This window comes from Peromyscus californicus, unplaced genomic scaffold, assembly GCF_007827085.1.
Source record: "Peromyscus californicus insignis strain IS unplaced genomic scaffold, ASM782708v3 Scaffold_24__1_contigs__length_46423439, whole genome shotgun sequence".
In the NCBI taxonomy this organism is placed as follows: Eukaryota; Metazoa; Chordata; class Mammalia; order Rodentia; family Cricetidae; genus Peromyscus; species Peromyscus californicus.
Genome location: NW_026294535.1, coordinates 9,588,552 through 9,616,308, shown reverse-complemented (window position 1 = coordinate 9,616,308; position 27,757 = coordinate 9,588,552). Strand labels below are relative to the sequence as shown.

At 42.3% G+C, this 27,757-nt stretch overlaps 1 protein-coding gene across 2 annotated transcripts in view; it reads left to right on the top strand.

The window, feature by feature from the left end:
* The window catches only part of Apaf1 (apoptotic peptidase activating factor 1), an 88,235-nt gene that overhangs the window by 13,287 nt on the left and 47,191 nt on the right, over positions 1-27,757 (top strand). Inside the window, exons 5-14 of one of the 2 annotated variants that reach the window (XM_052753102.1) lie at positions 468-651; positions 6,793-6,905; positions 7,335-7,466; positions 8,782-9,020; positions 9,881-10,048; positions 11,003-11,134; positions 16,275-16,388; positions 17,807-17,991; positions 22,636-22,762; positions 23,726-23,851. In XM_052753102.1, the coding sequence (XP_052609062.1) occupies positions 468-651; positions 6,793-6,905; positions 7,335-7,466; positions 8,782-9,020; positions 9,881-10,048; positions 11,003-11,134; positions 16,275-16,388; positions 17,807-17,991; positions 22,636-22,762; positions 23,726-23,851 (1,520 nt within the window). The remainder of the gene's footprint in view (positions 1-467; positions 652-6,792; positions 6,906-7,334; positions 7,467-8,781; positions 9,021-9,880; positions 10,049-11,002; positions 11,135-16,274; positions 16,389-17,806; positions 17,992-22,635; positions 22,763-23,725; positions 23,852-27,757) is intronic. The other variant, XM_052753103.1, reaches the window with a different exon arrangement.

The window sequence follows — 27,757 nt, the reverse complement described above, 5'->3', positions numbered from 1 at the left end:
GAGGGGTATTTCACCGTGTTTGGAGATATTTTTGGTGTAGTACTGATAGGGAGGGTCCTACCAGCATCCAGAGCAGGGGTGAGGAGGTTGTAAACTGTCCTCGGCTACGTGGGTAAGTCCCTCACAACAAAGAAGAACTCCGCCCATGTGTCAAGAGCACTGGCACTGAGAGATGACTCGTACAAGTCAGTGACTGCTGGGAACAGAGATCATGAAAGGTCGCTTGGTAAGGCAAAAACACTTCCCTCAAAGCCTCAGATACTGTCCTAACTGAAAATCTTCAGTTCCTCTTAGATTTAGGGTGTAGTGCAGCAGTAAACTCCTATCCAAATTTGGAGCTTGACTGCAGAGAAGGTACAGAGTGAGACTGAAGACTGGCATGCACTTGATACTTACCATAGAGCACTCCGAGAGGGCTCTCGTTCAGAGGCCTTACATTTATACAGTTACTCTTTTTCCCTCATTAGGTTGTTTCCCGGGGGGTGTACACTGGGTTTCAGTTGGAAAACAAGACAAATCTGGACTTCTGATGAAACTGCAGAATCTTTGCACACGGTTGGATCAGGAGGAGAGTTTCTCTCAGAGGCTTCCGCTGAATATCGAGGAGGCTAAAGACCGTCTTCGTGTTCTGATGCTGCGCAAACACCCCAGGTACAGGTGATCCAGTGTGGGTAGCGTAGGAAACTTTACTGACATCCTGAGAACACCGTGCCCTTTCCAGAGAGCCACTGCTTTCCTGCTGTCTGTCTTTTAATTTTACAAAAGAGAGCGGCCACCACTGGTCTAAACCGCTCGTTTGTGTATCTTATTTATTGTATTGCCTCCTACATGCCACGGTAGGGTTTTGAGAAAGACAGTTTATAGTGGGTGAGTGGTCTTTGTTGGAAAATGCAAACTTCTTGGTTTGGATAAACTGTTTCTGCTGGATCAACACAGAACAAGAAAAAAAAAAAACCCTGAACAACTAATTAAAGACTGAGAAAGGAAAGAAGGAAGGATTTCTTATTTTTGAGTGGTTGGGGATTGAACCCAAGGCTTCATCCATGTTAGGCAAGTGTTCTACCACTGTGCTGTATCCCTAGCTAAAAGGATTTTATTTATTTATTTTTTTAAAATTTATTTATTATATATACAGTGTTCTATCTGCATGTCTGCCTATACATCAGAAGAGGGCACCAAGATCTCATTATAGATAGTTCTAAGCCACCATGTGGTTGCTAGGAATTGAACTTAGGACCTCTGGAAGAACAGCCAGTGCTCTTAACCTCCAAGCCATCTCTCTAGCCCCATTTGATTTATTTTATTTTAAAGTTTATTATTTTAGTTGTGTGTGTGTGTGTGTTTTGTGTAGAGGTTAGAAGACAGCTTTGAGGAGTTGGTTCTTTATTTCTAGCATGGATTATGGGAATTGAACTCATTACACTGGCCTGAGAACTGTGTGTGGTGTATGTGTGTGTGTGCATATGTACCCGTGTGTGCACCTGAGGAGGTCAAATGCAGTTGTTGGGTGTCTTCCTCTATAGCTCCATGATACTAGGTCTCTCACAGAACCTGCAGCTTGTAGTTGGTTTGGCTAGGCTAGTGTCTAGCAGATCCCAATGATCATATCCCTTCTGCTGCATCTCAGTTGGTGGAACAATCTCATAAACCTCTTGTCTTAGTTAAAGACACCATGACCAAAGCAATTTATAGAAGAAGGAGTTTCTTTTGGGCTTACAGTTTGGCAGAGTAAATGTAGCTGAAGTTTTCCTGTGTCCACCTGGCTCCTGCAGCTGCTCAGACCCAAGTAAACACACAGAGGCTTATATTACTTATAAACTGTATGGTCGTGGCAGGCTTCTTGCTAGCTAGATCTTACATCTTAAATTAACCCATTTCTATAAATCTATACCTTGCCACGTGGCTCATGGCTTACCGGTATCTGTACATCTTGCTTTTCATGGTGGTGGCTGGTAGCGTCTCCTGACTCAGCCTTCCACTTCTCAGAATTTTCCTCTCTGCTTATCCTGCCTATATAATACTTGTTGGATATCACAGCAAATAAAGGCATGGCAGCAGGAACAGCCAAGAACTCAGCTGGTGAACCACCAACAGGAAGCAGAGGCATACTGGGATTTACAACTTGGCACATCACTGGCACAAGGCCACAACTCCTAATCTTTCTCAGACAATTCCAACTGGGGACCATGTATTCAAACATAAGAGCCTATGGGGACTGTTCTAATTCAAACCACCATACCCCTGTAACCTTTTTTATAGAGGTATTCACAGATTTTGTCCAGATTTTGATTATAGCTGAAGAAATTTCATACTCATTACATTATTACACCACATGGAACCAGAGTCAATGTAGCCCACCTGGCTAGCACTGGAAGAGGCACAAATACTAACTTGGGGACACAAAACCATGAAAAAGCATAGTAACGTGATGTCTCCTAAGGGATATAACAGCATTTTAGCAACAGACCTAGAAGAAAAGTAACGTGATAAATTCCTGAAAATGAATTTAAAAATAATTATTTTAAGGAAACTCAATGAGATATGAGAAAATACAGAGTAAAATTAAGAAATTAAGAAAATAGTACATTATCTGAATGAGAAATTTAATATGATAGGGGATGATAGTATTGAACCCAGTGAAGTCAATCACATGATTAAAACTACAGTTGAGAATCTCAAACTGGATCAAGCAGAAGGTAGAATTTCTGAGCTCAGTCTTTTGGAATTACTCATCCAGGTCCAGGTGTTGTGATGCACACTTGTAACCTCAGGAGGAAGGAGGAAGGAGGAATGGGGGTCTGAGGATAGCATAGCTACATAGTGAGACTGTCTCAAGAACAAGGACAGATGGAACACAATCAGGGGCTTTGGCCCAGTGGGTGAGGGAGCTTGCTGCCCAGCTTGACAGCCTGAGTTTGATCCTAGGTCTCAGATGGTGGAAGGAGAAAACTGACTCCTGCAAGTTGTCCTCTGACTTTTATGTGCACGCTATGGTGTATGCATGTGACATACACCTATGCATAAGTAATAAATACATGGATAAATTAAAGAAGTGCTCAGTCAGATAAAATAATAAATAAATAATAAAAGGACAAAACTGATTGCAAAAAGGGACAAGAAGCTGGGCGTGGTGGTACATGCCTTTAATCCCAGCCCATGGGAGGCAAGTGGATCTCTGAGTTTGAGGCTATTCTGGTCTACATAGCAAGTTTCAGGCCAGCCAAGGCTACATAGTGGGAACCTACCCCAAAACAAAAACGACCCCACTCTCCAATAAGAAAAGCATCAAGGCTTTTATAAGGAAATCCCTCCTTGGTTAACAGCAGACTTCTCAGTAGAAATCTTTACAGGCTAAGGGAGAGTAGATGATATAGTTAAAGTCTGAAAAGTAAAGTTTTTCAACAATAAAGAACACTGCCTAGAAATGCTATTCTTCAGAAATGAAGGACAAATAAAGTATTTCCAAGTGAACTGACTTAATTAGCACCATCAGACTGGTCCTACAGGACAGATTTTTTTTTTCAAGTTTGGTTTTAGATTTTAATCATTTTGGTATCTTTGGGTATAATTATTGAAGTTATAAGCGTTTGGAGGAGTCATGTTCAGGATCTTCATGGGTAGCTTTTTGCTGAGGGCTCACTCCCCAGTACTACCAGGGGAAGGGAAGACAGTCTGCCATACCACCACCACCACCACCACCTCCACCACCTCCACCACCACCATCATCACCACCTCCACCACCACCACCACCATGATCACCACCTCCACCACCATCATCACCACCTCCACCACCATCATCACCACCTCCACCACCACCACCACCACCTCCACCACCACCACCACCACCACCACCACCACCATCACCACCTCCACCACCATCATCACCACCTCCACCACCATCATCACCACCTCCACCACCTCCACCTCCACCACCACCACCACCACCACCACCAAAAGAAACTTAAGTACAAAATACAGCAGATGTCCATCACAACTTCTACACCCAGTAACCAGAGAAAAGAAAGTACAAGGATAACATAAAAACTAAAAAAAAAATAGAATAAACTTTGAAATTATTAAAACTAAAAAAACAGATGTGAAAGAATGAATAAAGGAGGGTTCAGGGAAAGTGGAAACAAGAAGCAAAATTAAAGAAAAAGGAGAAGAAGGAAAGTGAAGAGAAATAAAAGTTAAAAATTCCATTACAAAATAAAAATGTATAAGTAAAATTAGGGGGTTGGGGACTTAGCTCAGTGGTAGAGCACTTGCTTAGCAAGCGCAAGGCCCTGGGTTCGGTCCTCAGCTCCTGAAAAAAAAAAAGACAAAAAAAAAAATAAAATTAGGTAAAGGTAAGAGGAATAAAATATGATGAAGCATTAATCTAACTAATCATGATCAAAAAAACCTTGGGAATCAAATATTGGGGTAGGAACCTGAAGATCAGAGAACAGGGAGCAGCCACCAGTTATTTCCTACCTCTTCAGTTCCTCCGTCCAAAAGGGCCGAGGTCCTCTCTCAGCCCCGCCTTACCACTTCCTGCTCCTCTCTGTCTACAGTCCTCCAAACCTCTATGGTCAGCTAGTGCCTAGCTCCGCCCTCTGACTCCAAGCGAGCTTTATTCGTCAGAACACAGTCAAGAGATCACACAAGAATATAAACTATTGGACTTTAAGGAATGCAACAATACTTGACTCTGGTTTTGAGAAACGGTTAAGCCAGGGATTGGAGAAGCCTCCTTCTGGGCCCTCTAACCACGGCTTCTGTCAGATCTGGAGGTGGGAAGTGAGGCGCAGCTGCAGTCTGTTGTACTTCCCACAGTACAGTTTGGTGTTCTATGTGGGTTTGGGGACAGGCCGACCATGGCTGAGTTCTCAGTGTGGACACTGTTCACTTTAGAAGCTTTCCCTCTTGGAGCTGACTGCCACTGCTGCCCCAGCAAGCTTTGCAGGTCCCCGTTTGCTCCAGAGGCAGGAGTGGCAGACTTGCAAACGGAGCATACCTCCTGAGTGTGTTAAAGGTAGAAAAGCAGACAGCATTGGAGTAAGAGACGGGAAGGAACTGCATCCCTGCTCCAGGAATCAGTGCTTCCTGAGCTGACCCAGTAATGAGCCACTCAGGGCAAGGGAAGCTGTGGCATTCCGGCCATGTGGGAGACCTCAGCATAGAACTCTCAGACCTGCCTGGCAGCAAGTCACAGGTGGCAAAGGGGCAGCTCTGGGTCCTTAGGTAGTCTGTGACTACTGTCTGGGTACTCTCAGTCTCGTCAGTAACCCCCAGGCCATGGACTCCTGCCTTTCCATAGATGGGAGGGCCACTGAGCAGGACTTCTCCATAGTCAGCTCCCCAGGGCTTAGACTTCCCAGGGGGCTCATGTCTGACCCCCTCCCTCTTCACAACTACCTCTCATGGTCATCTCCCACCCAGACCCTGTGACAGGGCCTCCCTAGGCTTGCTGGTTTTTTGTTTCCCAGGACCCACAGTAACTCAGGCTCTAACAGTAGGCCCCTCTCAAGAGAGCACCTGGCTGTAAGCACTCAAAGTTATGAGGGTGGTAGGATTCCTTTCTTCAGTGCTAGCCTGCCGTGTAGGAGGTGTTGCTGTTACCCCAATCCCTACACCAGTTTTCAGGCTTTGGAAAACTGGGGGCTTCTCTTGGGTCTGGGATTTCCAGGCTTTTGTCCAGAGGATTCTCTGGCTACCTTGTAGTATGTTTCCTCTTCTGCCTAGGATACTGTGTTGGAGTGTGGACTATTTCTTACTTTTTTTCTTTTCCCTTTGTGTTAACCTTCTGTTTTTCTGTTGGTTTTAAAAACTATTTTTATTGTTTTATGAGTATTAGTATTTTGTCTGCATGTATGTATGTGCAACATATCTGCTTGGTGCCTGTGGAAGCTAGAAGAGGGTGTTGGATCCCCTAGAACTGGAATTTCAGACTGTTAGTTGCCCAGTGAATTTGGGGAGACAAACCTGGCTCCTCTGTAAGAGTGGCCAGTTCTTTTAACTGAAGAGCCTTTTTAAAAAAAAGTCAAGTTTATGTTGTGTATGTATGTGCATGCATACTTTTGTTTACTTTTTTTTGTGCTGTCGCCAACCTTGACTTCTGACTTAGTTACTATTCTGTTGCTGTGAAGAGACACCAGAACCACCGAAGCAGCTCTTATAAAGAAAGGTTTAATTGGAGTTCCAGTTTCAGAGGGTTAGTCCATTATCATCATGGCAGGAAGCAGACAGGCATGGTGCTGGAGAAGGAGCTGAGAGCTGTACATCCTTATCCACAGGCAGCAGTCAGAGAACAGGACACTGGTCCTGGCATAGGCTTTTGAAACCCCAAAGTCCACACACTTCCACCAACAAGGCCACACCTCCTGATCCTGTAAACAGTCCATCAGCTGGGGACTGAGCATGCTAATACATGGGGCCCTATGGGGGCCATGTTTATTCAAACCACCACAGTTTCTCATGCTTTTCCTTTCTTTTTCTCTTGGAACCCTAGTTTCTCCTTTGCTACCCTGACTCTTCTTGTTCATGGAGACACATGGAAGAAACTTCTAGTCTGCCACCTTGCTCTTGTCTTAGAATTTGTTTCTAAAGGAAGTGTAAAATAAGAGTCATTAGTGATTTGTTTGTTTTGAGGCAAGGTTTCTCTGTAGCCTTGGCTGACCTGGAACTTGCTCTGTAGACCAGGGTGGCCTCGAACTCAGAGATCCACCTGCCTCTGCCTCCCGAGTGCTGAGATTGTAGGTGTGTGCCACCACGCCCAGCATGATTTTATTTCGGTTTTTTTTATGTTAGGTCTCTGTTGATCCTGGATGATATTTGGGATCCTTGGGTGTTAAAAGCTTTTGACAACCAGTGTCGTATTCTTCTTACAACCAGAGACAAGAGTGTTACAGATTCAGTAATGGGTAAGACTTTTAATTTACTTTTTTTAAAATATTTTTATTTTATAATTAATTTAATTTTACATATCAGCCAAGGATTCCCCTGTCCTCCCTTGTCCCATCCCCCAGCCTTCCCCCTCAATCCACACCCCCATTCCCACCTCCTCCAAGGCAAGGTCTCCCCTGGGGAGTCAGCCCAGCCTGGTACATTCAGTTGAGGCAGGTCCAGTCCCCTCCTCCCTACACCAAGGCTGAAGAAGTCAAGCTTTCACTATTTGCAGATGACATGATAGTATACATAAGTGACCCCAAAAATTCGACCAAGGAACTCATACAGCTTAATTTACTTTCTAATACTATAGTAGTTAGTAAATTAAAAGGCATTGTTTCATTCAGTACATGTCCATACGTGACATAACAAATTGCTGACGTTGTGTTACAATTTTGCTTCAGGTCCTAAGTATGTTGTGTCTGTGGAGAGTGGCCTAGGGAAAGAGAAGGGACTTGAAATCTTGTCACTTTTTGTTAACATGAAGAAAGAAGATTTGCCAGTAGAGGCTCACAGTATTATAAAAGAATGCAAAGGTATGGCCGCTAACTGTGTATGAGGGGAGGTTGTGGAAACACTGATGCTCTCTTTAGAAAGTAAGCGTACGCTAATTTAGCACATGAACACTCAAAACCTGCTTTGTGGCATTAATATTTGAGGTACCTCTCATACCTCAAGTGAATACACTTGGCATTTATTCTTCAGAGTAATGTTGCTTGTACCCACCATATGTTAAAGAGTATGTTAATGAGAAAGATGAAGTTAAAACTTTTACTGTCAGTGAAAAATATTATGAACATCATTTAAAAATTATTTCGTTTGGAATTTTATAAAATGAATGTTTCAGTTTGGTAAGTAAATGCTGTTGTCTGCCAACTTCAAGTTTTTATTTGTGAAGTAAAACTTTTTACTTGTCTTGAGGACATAGAGGGAAACAAAAACCATGATCTCAGACTTAGTTTCTCTTACTGAACTTTGACAGCATAGATTCCCTCTGACACCACATGTCCTTTATTTAATTCTTAAGTGGTTTACGTGGAAAAAGCGTCCATCCTACAGGTTGAAGGATTGGTTCCCACAACTACCTCTCTCTACTTCCAACTTCAGATGCCAGTTAATGAGTTCCAGGTTGTGGTACCCATGCTCCTGACTCAGCAGCTATAATCCTCAAGTGTGGTTCATTTGTTGGAGCAGTCCACAGAAAGCAGGGACATCTATTTAGTGCCTTAGAAAGGGTGATACAGAGATACGGATAAGAGTGCACTGGTAGGTTTCGGGAGCGAGGGGCGAGCTTCCAGTCTTGCCTTCACTGTGGCACCTTTCAGGGGCTCATTCTTGGTCAGCCTCTGCAGCTCTCTCTGAACCTCACTGCACGGGTGTGACTGAAGTGTGGACTGCCATGCAGCAAAGGGGTTGGACAAATACACCGAGCAAACCGTGTTATAATGTGTACCTGTAAATGAAATCTTTCCCGTTCTAATGATTGACTTAGAAGACATAAAGTGAAGCGGGAGTTAGAAATGTCCTAAGACTTTGGATAACTTGCACTGTGAGTTGTTTCTTGTGCTGGTGAGATGGGTTAGTTGGTAAAGATGCTTGCTGCTAAGCCTCACAACCTGAGTTTCATCCTCAGAGTCTGCATGGAAGGGCAGACTGGCTCCTACTAGTTGTCCTTTGACCTTCACACCCTCACCTCCCCCCACACCCCCCCTGCTTACTCCCTCTCTACTCCCCCACCCACACACATGCCCACACTTACCTCCATACACACACTTGGGGCGAGATTAAATTTTCAGTTGTTTGGTGGTGATTTTAATAGGATGATCTTAACATAATCTCTTTCCCCGCCAGGTTCTCCTCTTGTAGTGTCTTTAATTGGTGCACTTTTACGTGATTTTCCCAATCGCTGGGCGTACTACCTCAGACAACTTCAGAATAAGCAGTTTAAGAGAATACGCAAATCCTCCTTTTATGATTATGAGGCTCTGGATGAAGCCATGTCTATAAGTGTTGACATGCTCAGAGAAGATATCAAAGATTATTACACAGATCTTTCCATCCTCCAGAAGGACGTCAAGGTCCCTACAAAGGTAATGGACTGACCAACATTCCTTATCATCGGCTATTTATGGCATGTGAACTTTGATAATCGGTACTGAGGGGATAGGTGATGGTTCCAAAGTCCCTCTGCTCCTAGTCTTCCATTAAAGGGCTCTCTGTTGAGCTTGTGAGTCACTTAATTCTTTCTCAGTCGTTCTAGAGAAGTCAGAGAAGCATCCACTTTCTCCTTTTATCCTGAGAACTAACTGAACTTCTTAAGACATGGAGACATTCTTTTTTTAAATTTATTTTCTCATATATTACATCCTGACCAAGTTTCCCCTCCTTTCTCTCCTCCCAGTTCCTGCTGCCCACTCCCCTCTCCCCCAGATCCACTCCTCCTTCATTTCCCTTTGGAAAAGAGCAGGCCTCCCAGGGATATCAACCAAACATGGCATAACAAGTTACCACAAGTCTAGGTACATACCCTCCTATCAGGCTGGACGAGGAAACCCAGTAGGAGGAAAAGGGTTCCTAGAGCAGGCAAAAGGGTCAGACACCTCCTGCTTCCACTGTTAGGAGTCCTACAAGAGTACCAAGCTACACAACCCTAACGTGTGTGTGGAGCACACAGGTCAGCTCCATGCAGGCTCCTTGATTGTCGGTTCAGTCTCTGTGAACCCCTGTGAGCCCTGGTTAGTTGATTCTGTGGGTCGTGCCCTTGACCCCTCTGGCTCCTACAATCCTTCCTCCCTGTCTTCCACAAGATTCCCCAGGCTCTGCCCAGATGTGGAGACATTGTTATTCAGGGCTTTAAAATCATATGTATTGGTTAAAACAGTTTATCTATAGTACTTACTACTCACTGTACTTTTGTGGTATATTAAGTGCTTATTAAAATGGTTCCTAGGTGTTATGTATTCTCTGGGACTTGGAAACTGAAGAAGTTGAAGATATATTGCAGGAGTTTGTTAATAAGTCTCTCTTATTCTGTGATCGGAATGGAAAGTCATTTTGTTATTATTTACATGATCTTCAAATAGATTTTCTGACAGAGAAGAATCGAAGTCAGCTCCAGGTACTTAAATCTCCTCACGTATGCATTTATTTACCTTTTATTCTGAAACAGTTTTAGACTTGACATACAAAGGTATGCAGAATATACCACATGCTTCCTTTGTGTAAACTTTTGCTTTGTTTCCCTTATTTTGAATATCTCACACAACTATAATACAGTTATCAAAACCAGGAAAATTACCATTGATGCACTATTATTAGCTAATCCACATGTTTTTAAAATTCTACCACCTTCTCTTCCAATGTTCTCTCTGTAGTCAGATTCAGTTCAGGATCCCATGGTGGATCTGATAATGGCAGCATCTTTTCCCTCTTTGTTGTCTCACTAATGTCCTCAGATTTATGAAAATTCCTCAGCTAATTTAATCAGCGTTCCCTCGTTTGGTCTTGTCTGATGGCTTCTGAGTGGGTTGAGTTCTACCTGTTTGGTGAGAATAACACAGGTGCTGGAGAGATGGCTCAGTGATGAAGAGCACTTGCTTCTCTCTCTCTCTCTCTCTCTCTCTCTCTCTCTCTCTCTCTCTCTCTCTCTTTTTCGAGACAGGGTTTCTCTGTGTAGGTCCTGGATCTCGCTCTGTAGACCAGGCTGTCCTCAAACTCACAGAGATCCACCTGCCCCTGACTCCCGAGTGCTGGGATTAAAGGCGTGCGCCACCACCGCCCGGCTCTTTTTTTTTTTTTTTTTTTTTTTTTTTTTTTTAAAGAATTACACAGAAATGCTGCTGTGCGTTTGTCACACCCTGTCAGGGATTGAGGTTGATGTGTCTTATGGATAATGTAGATGTTGATTATTTGCTTAAAGGGGAATTTACTTGATTTCTCCACTGTAAATCTAACTTTTTCTTTAGTAACTAGCTTGTAGGGGAGATTTTCCTAATAGCTTTGGAAACAGGAGATACTGTGCTGCTCAGGTTATATTGTTTGTGTCCTGTGACATTCTTGCTTTGTGTTTCAGGATCTGCACAGGAAGATGGTCACTCAGTTTCAGAGGTATTACCAGCCCAACACTCTGTCTCCAGATCAGGAGGACTGCATGTATTGGTACAACTTCCTAGCCTATCACATGGCCAGTGCCAATATGCACAAAGTGAGAGGACACTTTTGAAAATTACTTTATTTCACTTAACTTTTTCCATAGGTTGTAAATGTTTTTTCCCTTCGGGTTTATTTATTTTTCTTAAAGATTTTATTTTTAGTTTATGTGTATGAGTGTTTTGACTGCATGTATGTATGTGCACCTTGTGTGTGCAATACCCAGGGATGCCAGAAGACAGTGTCAGGCCCCTGGAACCGGAATTACAAATGGTTGTGAGCTGCCTGATGTGGATGCTGGGAACTGAACTTGGGTCTTCTGCAAGAACAGCACGTGCTCTTAACCACTGAGTCGTCTCTCTAACTCTTCCTTGAGGTATTTCTTAAATTTTATTTTATTTTATTTTTTATTTTATTTTATATTTATTTTAATTTATAATAATAAATTTTATTTTAACTCTTCCTTGAGGTATTTCTTAAATTTTAAGAAATTAATAAAAGTGATATTACTCTATTTTACTGGATATTTGAATTTTTACATAGTTAAATTCTATGTAAAACTTTTCTTTGGTGTCATGCTTTACCCTATTAGAATTTAAAGAATGTCATTTATTATATTTACCTATTTATTTTGTATGTGTATGTGTGTGGGTGTATACATGGCCTGGAGTGCACGTGGAAGTCGGAGGATAGCTCGTGGGAGTTGGATCTCTGCCTCCTCGATATGCGCTACAGGGATTAGGTTTAGGTCGACAGGTTGGGTGCAAGCATCTTTACCCTTTGAGCCATTTTGCCAGCCCTAGATTTTTTTTTTTTTTTTGGTTTTTCGAGACAGGATTTCCTCTGTGTAGTTTTGGTGCCTGTCCTGGATCTCGCTCCGTAGACCAGGCTGGCCTCGAACTCACAGAGATCCGCCTGGCACTGCCTGCTGAGTCCTGGGATTAAAGGCATGTGCCACCGCTGCCCAACTAGACTTTTTTTTTAATTAGTGAAAATATGTCTTGTGTAAGATTTTTTTCTATTTTTTTCTTGTGATTAAAAAAAGGGTATCTTAGTGACTGCAGCAAATGAACCAGTTTCTCCTCTTAGCTGTAGCTCCCCTCTGTCTGCAGTGTGGATTTGTTTATTAGCTTTATGTGGAAATGGAGGGCAGGAAAGGATATTCATTCATTCATCGGGTACTTACTGAGTACTTGTTAGAGAATGCTATTGTTCTTCACTGTGAGTCTACACCATAGACAGTGTCTGCTCATTAAATAGACAATGGGGAAGAGAAACTACATTTATAGTAAGACAATGAGTAAATCATAGAGGAGGAAGGGATTGCTGTAGAATATTAGTTAAAGATGTGTCACATTTGTTCGTGCTGCGGAACATTTGTTTAATGATGCAAAGATGTGTTGCATTCTTTTATGTTGCATTTGTTTAACTCTGTGAAGCTGTGTTACTGGGCCTGGCTAAAATACCTGGTTGGTCTAATAAAGCTCTGAACGGCCAGTAGTGAGGCAGGAGAAAGGATAGGCGGGGCTGGCAGGCAGAGAGGATAAACAGAAGGAGAAAAAGAGGGATCAGGAAGTAAAGGAAGATCTAGGAGTGAGAGAAGGAGGACTCCAGGGGCCAGCCACCCAGCTATACAGCAAGCCATGGAGTAAGGAGTAAAGTAAGGTATACAGAAGTAGAGCAAGGTAAAAGCCCAGAGGCAAAGGATAGATGGGATAATTTAAGAAAAGCTGGCTAGAAATAAGCCAAGCTAAGGCCGGGCCTTTATAAGAAAGAATAAGTCTCCATGTGATTATTTGGGAGCTGGGTGGCGGGCCCCTCAAGGAGCCAGAAGAGCCAAGAGTCAAAAACAACAAGCACAGGGATGGTGAAGGGGATACCCATGACTGCTGGTGGATTTGATGTGCAGTGTAACAGGAGGAGAAGAATCAAGGATGCCTGCAGGCCTGTGCAGTAGGGAGATGGCAGTTGCTGGGACATGAACTAAGCAGTTGAAAAGGAGACGGTTAGGAATTGACAGTGGCTGTCTTCATCCTAATACATCTGCCTACTAAGATTGCAGACATTGAGTAAGCTGTTAGAGAGTCCAAGAATTATGGACAAAAATTGGGAATCAGTACACAGATGGGATTTGACGTCATGACTACCAACTCCACTATGCAATGCTGCCTATTGGATATGACATCACTGTTGCCTGTATAAAACCTGCATAGACCAAGCCATTTAAAAATTCCAGCTCAGGGAGAGGGCTGGAGAGATAGCTCAGCAGTTAAGAGCACTGGCTACTTTTCCAGGAGACTTGAGTTTGATTCCCGGTATCCACATGGTGGCTCACAACTGTTTATAGTACCAGGGTATCCAGTACCCTCTAATTAAAAAAAAAAAAAAAATTCCAGCTCAGAATGCGAAGGGGCTAATGGGGTCCCACCCCTCATTGAGGAGCTGTTGGTAGTTGATGACCGCTGGAGGAGGAAGAGCCCCTTTTCTTTGGGGGTATGGGCACTGGTAGGTTGCCTGTACCCCAGTGGCTTGCCCCATACTCATACCCATGTGAGCAGAACTAAGTGATTTAATGTGTTATTAAAATAAGATACAAGTTAAGAAGAAAATGTGTTTATGAACACCTAAAGGGAGTGGGGAGTGGATATGATCAAGATACATGGTTTAGATATAGGAAATTTTTTAAAGAATAAGTAAAATATGTTTAAAAAAATAAACATTTTGGGGGGCTGGAGAGATGGCTCATCGGTTAAGAGCACTGGCTGCTCTTCCTGAGGTCCTGAGTTCAATTCCCAGCAACCACATGGTGGCTCACAACCATCTGTAATGAGATCTGGTGCCCTCTTCTGGCCTGCAGACAGAACACTGTATACATAATAAATAAATCTTTAAAAAAAAGTATTTAAAAAAATTTGTAAAACCAGTTCATTAATTTTTCTTTCCTCCCTTCCTCCCCCCTCTTTTCCTTCCTTTTGTTCGTTCATTTGTTTGTTTTTGTTGTTTTTTGAAACAAGGCTTCTTTGGAACAGTCCTAGCTGTCCTGGAACTCTTTGTGTAGACCAGGCTGGCCTTGAACTCAAGAGAACCACCTGCTTCTGCCTCCGAGCGCTAAGATTAAAGGCCTGCGCCACCATACATGCCTCAGTGCATTTTCTTAAGGCTTTTGACGTGTATGATAGTGTGGCAGAATTTTTTTCTTTAGCCTTTATTCTGATTGTAAAGGTAGAGATTTATTTTCTTTGGAAGAATTTAGAAGACATCTACAATGAAGAAAATGAAGACCACAGTAATTGCCAATAATTTTTTGTTTTTTGTTTTTCGAGACAGGGTTTCTCTGTGTAGCTTTGCGCCTTTCCTGGAACTTGCTTTGTAGACCAGGCTGGCCTCGAACTCACAGAAATACGCCTGGCTCTGCCTCCCCAGTGCTGGGATTAAAGGCATGCGCCACCACCGCCCAGCACCAATAATTTTATATACTGCTTTCTAGATCATTTTCTACTTAGACACTTGTTTTTTTTTAAAAAAAAACCAGAAGGCTCATAATTGAAATAGTACATTATATATTGCTTTTTGCCACTAATTGTATTTGGTAGTTGTCTTTTCATGTCATTTATCTGGCGTGATACAGCTCTTAAAGCTGTATACTGCTTTTGTGTGCACATGTGTACGTGCAAGTGTGTGTTCATATACTTGTGCACATGTGTACATGTGGAGACCAGGTGTTGTTTGGGTGTTACTTTTCAGGAGGTATCTATGTTGTTATTTGAGGTCGGGTTTCTCAGGGGCCTGAGACTTAACAAGTGGGTTAGGTTGGATGGCTAACAAGTCCCGGGCTCTGCCTGCTCTGCTTTCCCAGCACTAGGGTTACAAGCACCACCCTCCACCCTGGCTTTCCCCCATGGCTCCTGGATCAGCCTCACGTTTGCGTAGGGCTTTACCACTGAGTCACCATTCCCCAGCTCCCATCTGTATCTTGTCTTACGTACGTTTCTGTAAGTAAAAGTCTTGGATTAATGGTGTGTACAGTGTAAATTTGAGTCCAGGTTGCCAAACCACTCTGTAGAATATTCTCTACTATATCACCTCCACTAGTGGATGAGAGTGTTCGTTTGTTTCATAATAGCCAATATTCTTTTTTGTTTGTTTGTTTTGTTTTGCAAGACACTGTTTGTCTGTGTAGCCCTGGCTGTCCTGGAACTTGCTTTGTAGACCAGACTGGCCTTGAACTCAGAGATCCTCCTGCCTCTGCCTCCTGAGTGCTGGGGTTAAAGGCCTGTGCCTCCACTGCCCGGCTGTAGCCAGTATTCTTACCTTTCCTTTAGTCTTAGTAGTTCAGCATTGTAGAGGTGGTAATCTTTCACTTTGATTACTGGTGAAATTTTGATGATTGGTTACATGCACATCTGTTTTGTGAACTAGCTCTCATTCTTTTCTTTTTGCTTTTACCTGTGCAGCCCAGGCCAGCTTCAAATTCGTGGTTCTCCTGCCTCAGACTCTTGAAGCCTAGGAATCCAGGTGTGTGGCTCCACATCTGAGACCTCTCACCTTTTACCCATTTTTTTCCTTGTTGGCATTTATGTTGTTTCATTATGATTTTCTATAAAGAATCACATTAAGCCCGACTCTTACTATGTGTTACAGTAATGTTTATTCATATATCTTTGAAAGCTTTGTATATATTGCTTTCTACTGTATAGATTTTTGGATTTTTATCTAGTTAAATGTGTGCATGTGTTTGTGTGTGTATGTTTGCACATGTGAGCACAAACACATGTGTTTATGTCTTGTTTTTGTGTCATGATTGCAAAGATTTCCTTTACCTCAGAGTTAAAAAATAATTTACCGAATCTCTTGTATTCTTAAAAAATTTTAGGGGTTGGAGATTTAGCTCAGTGGTAGAGCGCTTGCCTAGCAAGCACAAGGCCCTGGGTTCGGCCCTCAGCTCCAACAAAAAAAAAAAATTGTTTTATATTTAAATCCTTTATACAACTGAAGTTGATTTTGAGTTAAGATGTGGGGCCCATTTTATATTTCTTTGAGCTTATATGTTCATTTTACTATCTTGCCTCTGGTCTTAAATTTTAGATGTCTGCAGAGTGTTTCTCAGTAGTGTTAGGATGATGAGACTCTAGCTGAAATTCTTTTTTTTTTTTTTAAACAGTGCCCCTGTCTTACTGTTTTCCTTTATTTTTAAGGAACTTTGTGCTTTATTGTTTTCCCTGGATTGGATTAAAGCAAAAACGGAACTTGTCGGCCCCGCCCACCTGATCCATGAGTTTGTGGAATACAGTCATATATTGGATGAAAAGGTGTGTGTTAGTGTGAAGTATTTATTTATTTCTTGTTTTTGTTTTTATTTTTTGTATTTTCAAGACAGAGTTTCTCTGTGTACCCTTGGCTGCCCTGCAGCTCACTCTGTAGCCCAGGCTGGCCTCGAACTCACAGAGATCCGCCTGCCTCTGCCTCCTGAGTGCTGGGATTGATTAAAGGCGTGCGCACTGCCACCAAGAACACTTAGTATTTAAAGGATGTCTCGTTTTGACATTTGATTCTAGGTTTAATGGTGGAAATGAGCAGAATGGAGATCATTTTCTTTCGGTGACCTTTGATTTTAGTTAATTGCTTCCTGGCCTGCAGAGACTATAGGGAGGGTTGAAGTTTGAAAATTGAGGAAGATGGTTTTCAGGTTTTTTTAAAATTTGAGACAGGTTCTCACTGTATATATATCTCTGGCTGTCCTGGAACTCACTATGTAGACCAGACTGGCCTCAAACTCACAGGGATCTGCCTGCCTCTGCCTAAAGTTCTGGGATTAACAGCATGAACCACCATGCCCAGTGATACTGAGTTTTTTTACTCTGAGTCTAAAAGTTAGTAGAGGACCACTGTATTTATTTATTTATTTTTGGATCCAGTATGTCTTTCTGCCCTGCTTTCTCTTGAAATCTCCATGAATGAAATTAGTCCAGAACTCTTCAGTTTAGCCTCAGGCAGATTCATTGGACAAGGCACGAAAACAGCTACGTTCTTTGCCAGATTATGACAAACATGGTCTCTAACCCAGTTACTAACATTGCTCTATTCGGAAACCTCTTGAGTTGGGCCTCCACAGTCCACACTGCTGTCTGCACTTCTTACTGTCTTCCAAGCTTCCGCTCGGATGGCCAGTTAAGCCCCACTTAGGACAGTCAGCTGCATTTTCTAGTCTAGAGTCCCATTGTCTTCCATAGTTCTCCAAAACCCAGTATGGGCGGTCCTGTCCTGCAGTGCCTCAGTCCTCGGTAACAACTTCTGTCTTAACTTCTGTCTTCTGTTGCTGTGAAGAGACACCAAGGCAACTTAGAAGAGAAAGCGTTTAATCGGGGGCTTGGATATATTTCAGAGGATGTGTCCAGGACTGTCATGGCAGGGAGCATGCAGGCAGGCACAGCAGTAACTGTGGGCTTACATGTTGAGCCACAGCCAGGTGGCAGAGAGAGAGAGAGAGAGAGAGAGAGAGAGAGAGAGAGAGAGAGAGAGAGAGAGAGAGAGAGAGAGAGAAGCGAGCAAGTGAGCGAGCACACACCACACACACTGTAACTGTATTTATTGCCTAGTGGTTGGCTGTTCATATTTTAGTTCATGTAGGGAATATTTCATTTAAGTTTTAAAATGTCAAGATCATAAAAGAAAAAGATGTCAGGTTTTGCTCTGGCTATGTGTCTAACAGATTTCAGTTTATTCATAGGACTGTGCAGTCTGTGAGAATTTTCAAGAGTTTTTATCCTTAAATGGACACCTTCTTGGACGGCAGCCATTTCCTAATATTGTACAGCTGGGCCTCTGTGAACCGGAAACTTCGGAAGTTTATCAACAAGCAAAGCTACAGGCCAAGCAGGAGGTGGACAGTGGAAGGCTTTACCTGGAGTGGGTGTGAGTTGCTAGAGAGACCAGACTCCATTATTCATTGTTCTTTTCCTTCGTGGGGGTGACTAAACACACTCTGTGAGATTTAACTACTTTAGAAACTTAATAAGTGTTCCTACTTGGTGGAAGGTTCCAGAGAAGTAAGCATAGGAGAAAATAATTGCATCATCACCGTTCTAGAAACAGATAGATAGGTCATCCTAAGTATTAATATCAAATGCTACTATAATCTAGTATGGCAGTGATGACCATAGACTTGGAGCCACAGACCTAGGTTTGAGTCTACATCCTAAAACATTGTCATTTTATGATTTTTGAACACACCATACATTAGTTTCTCATGTGTGAAGTGAAGATGCTAATCCTTTAAGGTAAATACTGCTTTAGTGATGATTTAAATGAGATAATGCCTATAAAGTCACTGTTAGTTTTCTTTGCCATAGAGATTTTATTTAATGAATTTAATTTAATTCTTCATATCTTTTTTAAAAAGCATTTTCCAGTCCTTTTTTCTTTTCATATTTATATGCATATGGTGTACGTCCATGAATGTATACATGTTTGTAATTGTGTATGCAATGTACATGCATGTGTGGGCATATGGACGTGGAAGACCTAGGTTTATGTCAGGAATCTTCCATGATAGCTTTTCCTTCTTATTCTTTGAGGCAGGATCCTCAGTCAAAGCAAGGGCTCCCTAATATGGCTGATCTTGCTGGCCAGCTTGCTCTGGAGAGTCTGCTGTGTGTCTCTGCCTTCTGAGGTGGGATTGTAGGTGAGCTGCTATGCCCACCTAGCATTTAGATGGAGTTTGGGGATCCAAACTCCTGTCATCTCTTTGAGGCATTTTCTTCAGCCTGATTCTTCACATCTTTTTTTTTTTTTCTTTAAGTTTTTAAAAGATGTGTTATTTAGCCAGGTGTGGTGGCACATACCTTTAATTGCAGCACTCGGGAGGCAGAGGCTGGTGGATCTCTGTGAGTTTGAGGCCAACCTGGTCTACAAAGTGAGTTCCAGGACAGCTAGGATTGTTCCACAGAGAAGCCCTGTCTTGAAAAACAAACAAGTAAAACCCCCAAAAACAAAGACAAAAAAAAAGAAAGAAAGAAAAGAAAAGAAAAAGAAAGAAAGATGTGTTATTTATTTTTGTTTATGTATAGTATGTGTCTGAATAAGTTTATGTGCACCACAAACATGTAGGTTCCTGGAAAGGCCAGAGAGCACTGGACTTGGAGGTGATTGTAAGCTATCTGATGTGGGTACTGAGAACCAAAGCTGAGTCCTCTGCAAGAGCAGTCAGTGCTCTTAACTGCTGAGGCACCTGTCCAGCCCCAACTCTTCCAGATCTTAAAAAGGCTGTTCTCAGGAGAGATGGCTCAGTTTTGTTTTTTTGTTTGTTTTTTTTTAAGTTTTTTGAGACAGGGTTTCTCTGTGTAGCTTTGCGCCTTTCCTGGAACTCACTCTGTAGACCAGGCTGGCCTCGAACTCACAAAGATCCGCCTGCCTCTGCCTCCCGAGTGCTGGGATTAAAGGCGTGCGCCACCACCGCCCGGCTTAGATGGCTGTTTTTAAGATCACATTTATTCATTTACTTTGAGTATGTGTGTTTTGTATGTGTGTGTTTAGGTGTGGGTGAATGTGCTCCAGTGCACCTGTGGAGGTCAGAACAACTTGCAGAGTTGGTTCCCTCTTCCGCTAAGTGGTCCCAGGGATTGAGCTCAGGTTGGCGTCAGGCTTGGGTATAAGGGTCAGTACCTGTTAGGCCATCCTACTGGCTCATGACCTGTTTCTTGGTGAAAACAACGAAGTGAAGAGCTGTAGTGATAGCTCAGAAGTTAGAGCGCTTACTGCTCTCGCAGAGGACTCAAGTTCAATTTCTGTTGGGTGGCTCACCCCACGCATGACCCTAGCATTAGGGGAATTGGATGTCTTTGGTCTTCATGGGCACTGCACTCACACTCACATACCCACATACAGACTCACACATAGTTAAATTTTTTTAGTTAAAAAACTGAGAGATGTAAAATGAAAATTCATACTTCCTGTTCTTCCTTTCCCAGATTCAACCATCTTTGAACATTTTCTTCAAAAGTGGAGTTTTACTTCCATTAAGGCAAGGCGAAGGGTGACTTCCATTCAGGGTAGCAGCCTCGTGGGAGCTCCATTAGATCTGTTGATGTTCTAGGATACATCTTGCTTTTTCTCTTCTCCCTTGTAAGCTTTTGTTGTGATTATCTTTTTGCTCACTTTTCTTCTGTATTAGCCCATCTATCCCGTGGTGCAGAATAGTATGGAAATTAGGATAGGATTCTTGTTCTTGATTTTTGGGCTTCAGTTCCAGCTTTCAGTTATACTTGTCAATTATTAGGGAAATTTTATTCAACTTCTCTTGCCTAATCATACCAATTCATAAAATAGTCCTAGCATAGAGAGGACTAGAGGGCTGTGTCTATACATTCCTGCATACATGCAGAGCCTAGAGCAGTATCCAGCTCACAGAGAATGCTTTGTAACATTAGCTGTTGTTACTAGGAGGAGCATTTGGCATCTGCCTGCTCCTTACCATTGTATTCAGTAGAAACTTGGGGATGTTTGATAAATTCCCGTTTAGTTAGTGACTAAGTGAAATTTTATTTTTCCTTTGGTTTTTTGAGACAGGGTTTCTCTGTGTAGCTTTTGGATCCTGTCCTGGATCTTACTCTGTAGACCAGACTGGCCTCAAACTCATAGAGATCCGTCTGCTTCTGCCTCCCGAGTGCTGGGATAAAAGGCGTGTGCCACCACCACCTGGCTAAATGAAATCTTTTTAAAAAATGTGTTTGTGTATGCACATTTGGATGTGTGTATGCTGTTTGCGTGTTTGTGAGTGTGCGTGTGTGTGTGCGTGTGTGTGTGTGTGTGTGTGTGTGTGTGTGTGTGTAAGCCTGAGGTTGACATGTGAAGTCTTCCTTCATCTCTCCATCGTACTCACTGAGACAGGTCTCTCGGTTGAACTTGGAGCTGGCCAGCAGGGTTAATCTGGCTAGCCCGCTTGCTCTGAGGAAATCCCTGCCTCCTCCTTGCCTCCTGAGTGCAGGAACTGCAGGCAGGCTGCCACACACACCTGGCAGTGTGTGTGTTCTGGGGACCTGACTGTGGTCCCCATGGTTGTGGGTTAGGCACTTTAACAACCGAGCCATGTCTCCAGCTCTTACATGGATTCTTCACACTTGATCTGATGAAATGGACAGAGATCCAGTTCTTTCTCCCTTAGGAGTTACTGAGACATTTAATTTTAACTGTTTTCTGCTTCTCCCCCATTGTACCTGCATAGGATGCTGGCATAGGACGGTTAGTCAGCCGTAGTTGTGTTTTTCTTTACCTAGATTGGACCAGACCATATTCCAAGAATGCTTTATTTCAGCACTAGAAACCTTTTCTTTTTCAGTTGTACAAGGGTTTGCATTGCATAAGCTTAAGTTTGAGTTTTAAAGAAGTAGTTTGTTCATGCGTCCGTTTGTTATCTTTGTGCTCTGCGTCTGTCATTGTGAAGACCACTGTCTTCACTCTGAGGAACTGAGTAGATGATCAAAGGAAAGACAGGTTTATTTGTTTTGTTTTAAAGACAGTCTCGATGTTCAGGCTAGGCTTGAACACTGGGTCCTTCTACTGTAGGCTCCCAGGTATGTGAGATTACAAGTGTGAGCCATTGCGTTCAACTGGAATGATTATACTCTTAGTCTAGTCCTCCGAACTTTGCAAGTAGCTTACATGTCCTTACAGGTTGACATAATTTTAATCCTCATATTGTACTTACATATCACTTCTGGTGAAGTATAATTGTTTTCTCTACAGGCTTGTAGTCTGGCTTTTCTCTAATACTTGGTCCTATTTTAAGTGCACATACACTCTTTACTCCTGAGCTTGTGGGCAATAATATAATATCCCTCTTAGTGGCATAGTTGGCATTCTGTAGAATTAAGATAGAAAGACAGTGACATTGCTTTATGTGTCCCCACCTCCCACCCCCAATCTGAGTGGAGTTAGAGGAAAACATTTTAAAAGTATATCATCATATGTAGTATTGAGTTTCATTCTGCAATGGTGTCTTTAATTTTAAAAGTGTTTCAAAAAAGATATGCTTGGACTTATTGCATTAATGTATCAAAAGAAAGTAGAGGGGCTGGAGAGATGGGTCAGTGGCTGAGAGCACTTGCTGCAGAGGACCAGGTTTAGTTCTTAGCACCCACACGGTGGCTCACAACCACCTGTAACTTGAGTTCCCGGGAATATAATGCCCTTTTCTGACCTTTGTGGTTACTGCATGTACATAGTGCTCAGATATACCTGCAGGCAAAACACATAAGTAAAATCTTTTTTTTTTAAAGGGAAAATAGAAAGTGGCATGTGTTTGATTATGTAGATTTCTCTTAACTCAGTGACATTTGTAACACGTGCCAAGTGGCTTGATGTAAGATAGTGTTTCTCTTAGAATGTCACTTTTGTTAGATTGCTTTTTTTCTTTAGGTGTTCTGTATTGTCATTTGCATGTTAGTAATTCAACAATTTTGTATTTGGGAGAAATACAACCATGTTAAAAGACACATTGAAAGAAAACATGACTTTCATCCTTAGTCATTGAGTTTCTCTTCATTTTCCACTTGCCTTTAGAAACAAGAAAACTGTCAAGAACCTCTCGCGCTTAGTTGTCCGCCCCCACACAGATGCTGTTTACCATGCATGCTTTTCTCAGGATGGCCAGAGAGTAGCTTCTTGTGGAGCTGATAGAACCGTACAGGTAAGACGCATCTCCTGGAAAAAAACCCGGAAGAAGCGTGTGGCCTACTTGTGCAGACTAGAATATGTTTCAATGCTAAAATTTAGAAGTAAAGAAAGGTAGAACTCTGAACATAGAAGGTTCTTCAGAATATTAAAGATGGAGCTGTTTTCAGTAGTTCCAGGCTCGCCAGGGTCATCAAGGAACTCTTTACCTTGGCAGTTACTGTCCCTCCAATTGCCATTATGGGTAATGAGAAAATGACAGTTCTTAATGGACGGACAGATGCCATCAGCAAATAGAACTCTGCTGAAAAATCATTGGCTAAACAAGTTGTCAAAGGCTAAAGACTTCTGACTGTAAACGGGAATTAGACTAGATTATCTCCAAAGGTGCTTTAGTTCTCACCTCGTGTTTGGGAAGTAGGAATGAGTCCTTTCCCCCCACATTGGTTCTCTACCTGCACATTGAAGAAAGTCAAATTAGTACAGCTTTTCTATTTAGAATAGTTTGAGTCTTTCCAACATCATAATTGTATACTCGTTTCTGTGGTACTTGATTACCAATTATATTCATTTTGGCCTTTAGAGAATTCCCCTGATAGTGCTGGGATTTGAACTCAGGGTTTTGTGCCTGTTGGGCAAGCACTCTACTGCTAAACTACATCTGCAACCTTCTTTTGGCTTTTATAGCCCCTAAAGAAAGCATATTTGATTGTTTAGAATTTGTCAATATAATTCCAAGAACTGAAGGTATATCACCACTTCTTCTTAGTGATATTTAGCAACACTTAACAATGAATACTTCTCTGTTTATGCTTACACTTAGGAATTCTGACAAATTCTGATTTTCAGTCATTTTGTTAAGTTTCATTTCTGTTTAGAAAATAGCAGTGATTAAGAACTTTCAGAGATGTGTTTTCATTAAGTGATGCCCTATGGATAAGTGGTTTACAGTAAAAAAGACCTTACTGTTGTTCCGCAGGTGTTCAAAGCTGAGACAGGAGAGAAACTTCTGGAAATCAAAGCTCATGAAGATGAAGTACTTTGCTGTGCGTTCTCCTCAGATGACAGTTACATAGCAACCTGCTCAGTGGATAGAAAAGTTAAGGTAGGTGCGGGAGCAGTGGCCTGGTAGTCAGAGCACTTACTGCTCAGTGGATAGAAAAGTTAAGGTAGGTGCGGGAGCAGTGGCCTGGTGGTCAGAGCACTTACTGCTCAGTGGATAGAAAAGTTAAGGTAGGTGCGGGAGCAGTGGCCTGGTGGTCAGAGCACTTACTGCTCTTGCAGAAAACCCACATAGCAGCTCATAACCCCTGTAACTCCAGTTCGAGGGGATCCAACATACCGCTGACCACTGTGGACACTGCATGTGCACATACATACATTTAGGCAAATACTCACATATATAGAAATAAATTATGGTAGGAAAACGGTGTTTTGAGTTGAAATCACAACAGTTCTTCTTTCTTTCATTTATTATTTTTTTTAGTCATATATACATGTGTGTCTATGTGTGTGTCTGCGCAAATGTAAATACAGTGCCTGCAGAGTTCAGACAAGGGTGTTGGGTCCCATGGAGCTGGAGTTAATAATGGTCATTTATCAGGCTCCTAAAGTGGGTGCTGGGAAATGAACTTGTCTCTTCTGGAGGAGCACTATGTACTCTTAATCATTAAGCCCAAATCCTTCTTCATTTCTCTTCTTTTTTTTTTTTTAATTATTTAAAGAACATTCCCCTTTTATTAGAAATAGATTCTTTTCTCATACAATATATCCTGATTACAGTTTCCCCTCCCTCTACCCAGGTGCTTCCCATCTCCTCTTCCATCTGGATCTACTCCCTTTCTGCCTGTCATTAGAAAAGAACAGGTTTCTAAGATAACAACAAAACAAAATATAAGATACAACAAAAATCATTCCATCCAAGTTAAACAAGGCAAACCAACAGAAAGAAAAGAGCTCCAAGAGCAGGCACAAGAACCAGACCCTCTCGTTCACACACTCAGGAGATCCATGGAAATACTAATCTAAAGCTGTAGTGTATGCACAGAGGACCTGGTGCAGACCTGTGTAACCCTGTGCTTGCTGCTTCAGTCTCTGTGAGTCCACATGAGCTTGCTCAGTTGATTGGGAAGGACTTATTCTCCTGGTGTCCTCCATCCATCCCCTCTGGTTCCCACACTCCTTCCACCTCTTCTTCCAAGGGGTTCCTGGAGCTCTGAGGGGTGGGATTTGATGGAGACATATTGTGGGGATTAACAAGGCAACTCCATGTAGTTAAAAAGGAGGTTTATTTTGGGGTAACTTACAGCCAGTAAAGGGGTTTGTTACAAGATCCAGGAGAGGTGAGGTGCAGTCCAGTGGGGTTCTCTAGAGAACTCTGACTTGGTCTGCCATCCAGCATCCAGGATCACCAGGAACCAAGCAGGTTGAATGTCCAGATCTCAGGTCTTAAGGGCTTCCGTCTCGGCCCGCCCCAGGGGCAGGCCATAGGTAGGCGTGGCAGTTACTGGAAGCCTCACTAGGGGTAGTACTTCCAGGTCAAAGCTGGAACAGCTACCCACTACAGAGACATCCCATTTAGAGCTCTCTCTGCATAATGTCTGCTGTGGGTCTCTGTATTTGTTCCCATCCGCTGCAGGAGGAAGCTTTTCAGATGACTGAATAAGCCACTGATGAATGAATATAGCAGAATACATTAGGAGTCATTTTATCATTAGATTTTGTTTTTATACCAGTAGTATTTGGTTTTAACCTAGGTCTCTGGGCTATCTAGTCTCTGGTTCTTGGTCATCCAGGCACTGTCAGGTATGGGTTCTATCTCTAAGTGGGCCTTAAGTCATATCAGACATTGGTTGGTTACTCCTACTTTGTGCCACCATTGCCCTAGCATATTTTACAGGCAGGACAGATCATAGATCAAAGGGTTTGTGGCTGGGCTGGTGTTTTCATTTCTGTTTTGGTAGCCTTCGGAGTACCTTCCTGTACCAAAGACACCAGAACATGGGGGTGAAGGTTCTGTGTAGGCATCAGTTCAAACTCTCCATGTTTGTCTTGGTTAGGGTTTCTATTGCTGCAGCAAAGCACCATGACCTAAAAGCAGGTTGGGGAGGAAAGGATTTATTTGGCTTATACTTTCATATCATTATTCATCATTGAAGGAAGTCAGGACAGGAACCCAAATAGGGTGGGAACCTGGAGGTAGGAGCTGATGCAGAGGCCATGGAAGGGTGCTGCTTACTGGCTTGCTCCACATGGCTTGTCCAGCCTGCTTTCTTTTAGAAACAAGGACAATCAGCCCAGGAATGGCACCACCCACAGTGGGCTGGACCCTCTCCCATCAATCACTAATTAAGGAAGTGCCCTACAGGTGGATCCTATGGAGGCATTTTCTCAGTTGAGGTTCCCTTCTTTCAGATAACTCTAGTTTGTGTGTTAAGTTGACATAAGACTAGTCAGTACAACTGACCCCTTGTCAACTTGCTACACAAACATCACTATTAAGCCACAGCCTTTCCTTTCTTATTCATCTCCAAGATCTCACATTAAAAACATAAATAACTTTAATAAAAGTCCTACAGTCTTTACAATTCAAGCACTTTAATATTTCAGTCTCTTTAAAATAGCCAATCTCTCTAAAATTCCAAAATCTCCTTTAAAAGTTCAAAGTCTTTCAGCTGTGGGCTCCTGTAAAAATCAAAATTAAATACCCTTTCACTTCAAGAAGGAATCACCAGGGCACAGTCACAATCTGAACAAGCAAAACCAAACTCGAGCTGAGACTTCAAGTACTATATTAAATAGATATGGAGAGAGTGGACAACCTTGTCTTGTTCCTGGTTTTACTGGAATTGCTTTGAGGGTCTCTCCATTTAAGTTGATGTTGGCTACGGGCTTGCTGTAAATTGCCATACTTTGTTTAGGTATTGTAGCAGGACTTTCTTTTGGGATCGCCAGCCCCCAAATAATGACACAGAGACTTATTATTAATTATGAAAGCTAGACGTTTAGCTTAGGCTTGTTCCCAGCTAGCTCTTAAATTAACCCATTTATATTAATGGGTTAACTTAAATTAACCCATTTATATTAATCTACGTTCTTCCACATGGCTTTTTATGTCTCCTCCATTCTGTATGTCCCACTCCCTCCCTGTCTCGCTGGTATCTCTTGCACCTAGATTCATCTTGCTGAGTTTTTCTCTGCCCAGAAGTCCCAACCTATCCCCTCCTGCCCAGCTATTTAGCTCTTAATTAAACCAACCAGAAGGTACCTTAGGCAGAGACTTATCTTTACAGTGTACAAAAAGGTTATTCCACAACAAGATATGCTCCTTGTATCCCTAATCTCTTCAGGACTTTTAATATGAAGGGGTGCTGATTTTGTCAAAGGCCTTTTCTGCATCTAATGAGATGATTTTTTTTTTCTTTCAGTTTGTTTATGTGGTGGATTACACTTTTAATTTTCTTATGTTGAACCATCCTTGCATCTCTGGGATGAAGCCTACTTGACCATGGTAGATGGTCTTTTTGATGTGTTCTTGGATTCAGCTTGCAAATGTATTTTGTTGAGTATTTTTTTTTTTTTTTTTTTTTTTGGTTTTTTTTTTTTGGTTTTTCGAGACAGGGTTTCTCTGTGTAGCTTTGCGCCTCTCCTGGAACTCACTTGGTAGCCCAGGCTAGCCTCGAACTCACAGAGATCCACCTGGCTCTGCCTCCCGAGTGCTGGGATTAAAGGCGTGCGCCACCACCGCCCGGCTGAGTATTTTTTGTTGTTGTTGTTGTTGAGTATTTTTTACATCTATGTTTTTGAGGGAAATTGGTCTGTAGTTTTCTTTCTTCATTGGGTCTGTATGCAGTTTGGGTATCAGGGTACCTGTGGCTTCATAAAATGAATTTGGCAGTATTCCTGTTTCTATTTTGTGGAATAATTTGAGGAGTATTGGCGTTGACTCTTCTTTTTTTTTTTTTTTTTTTGGTTTTTTCGAGACAGGGTTTCTCTGTGTAGCTTTGCGCCT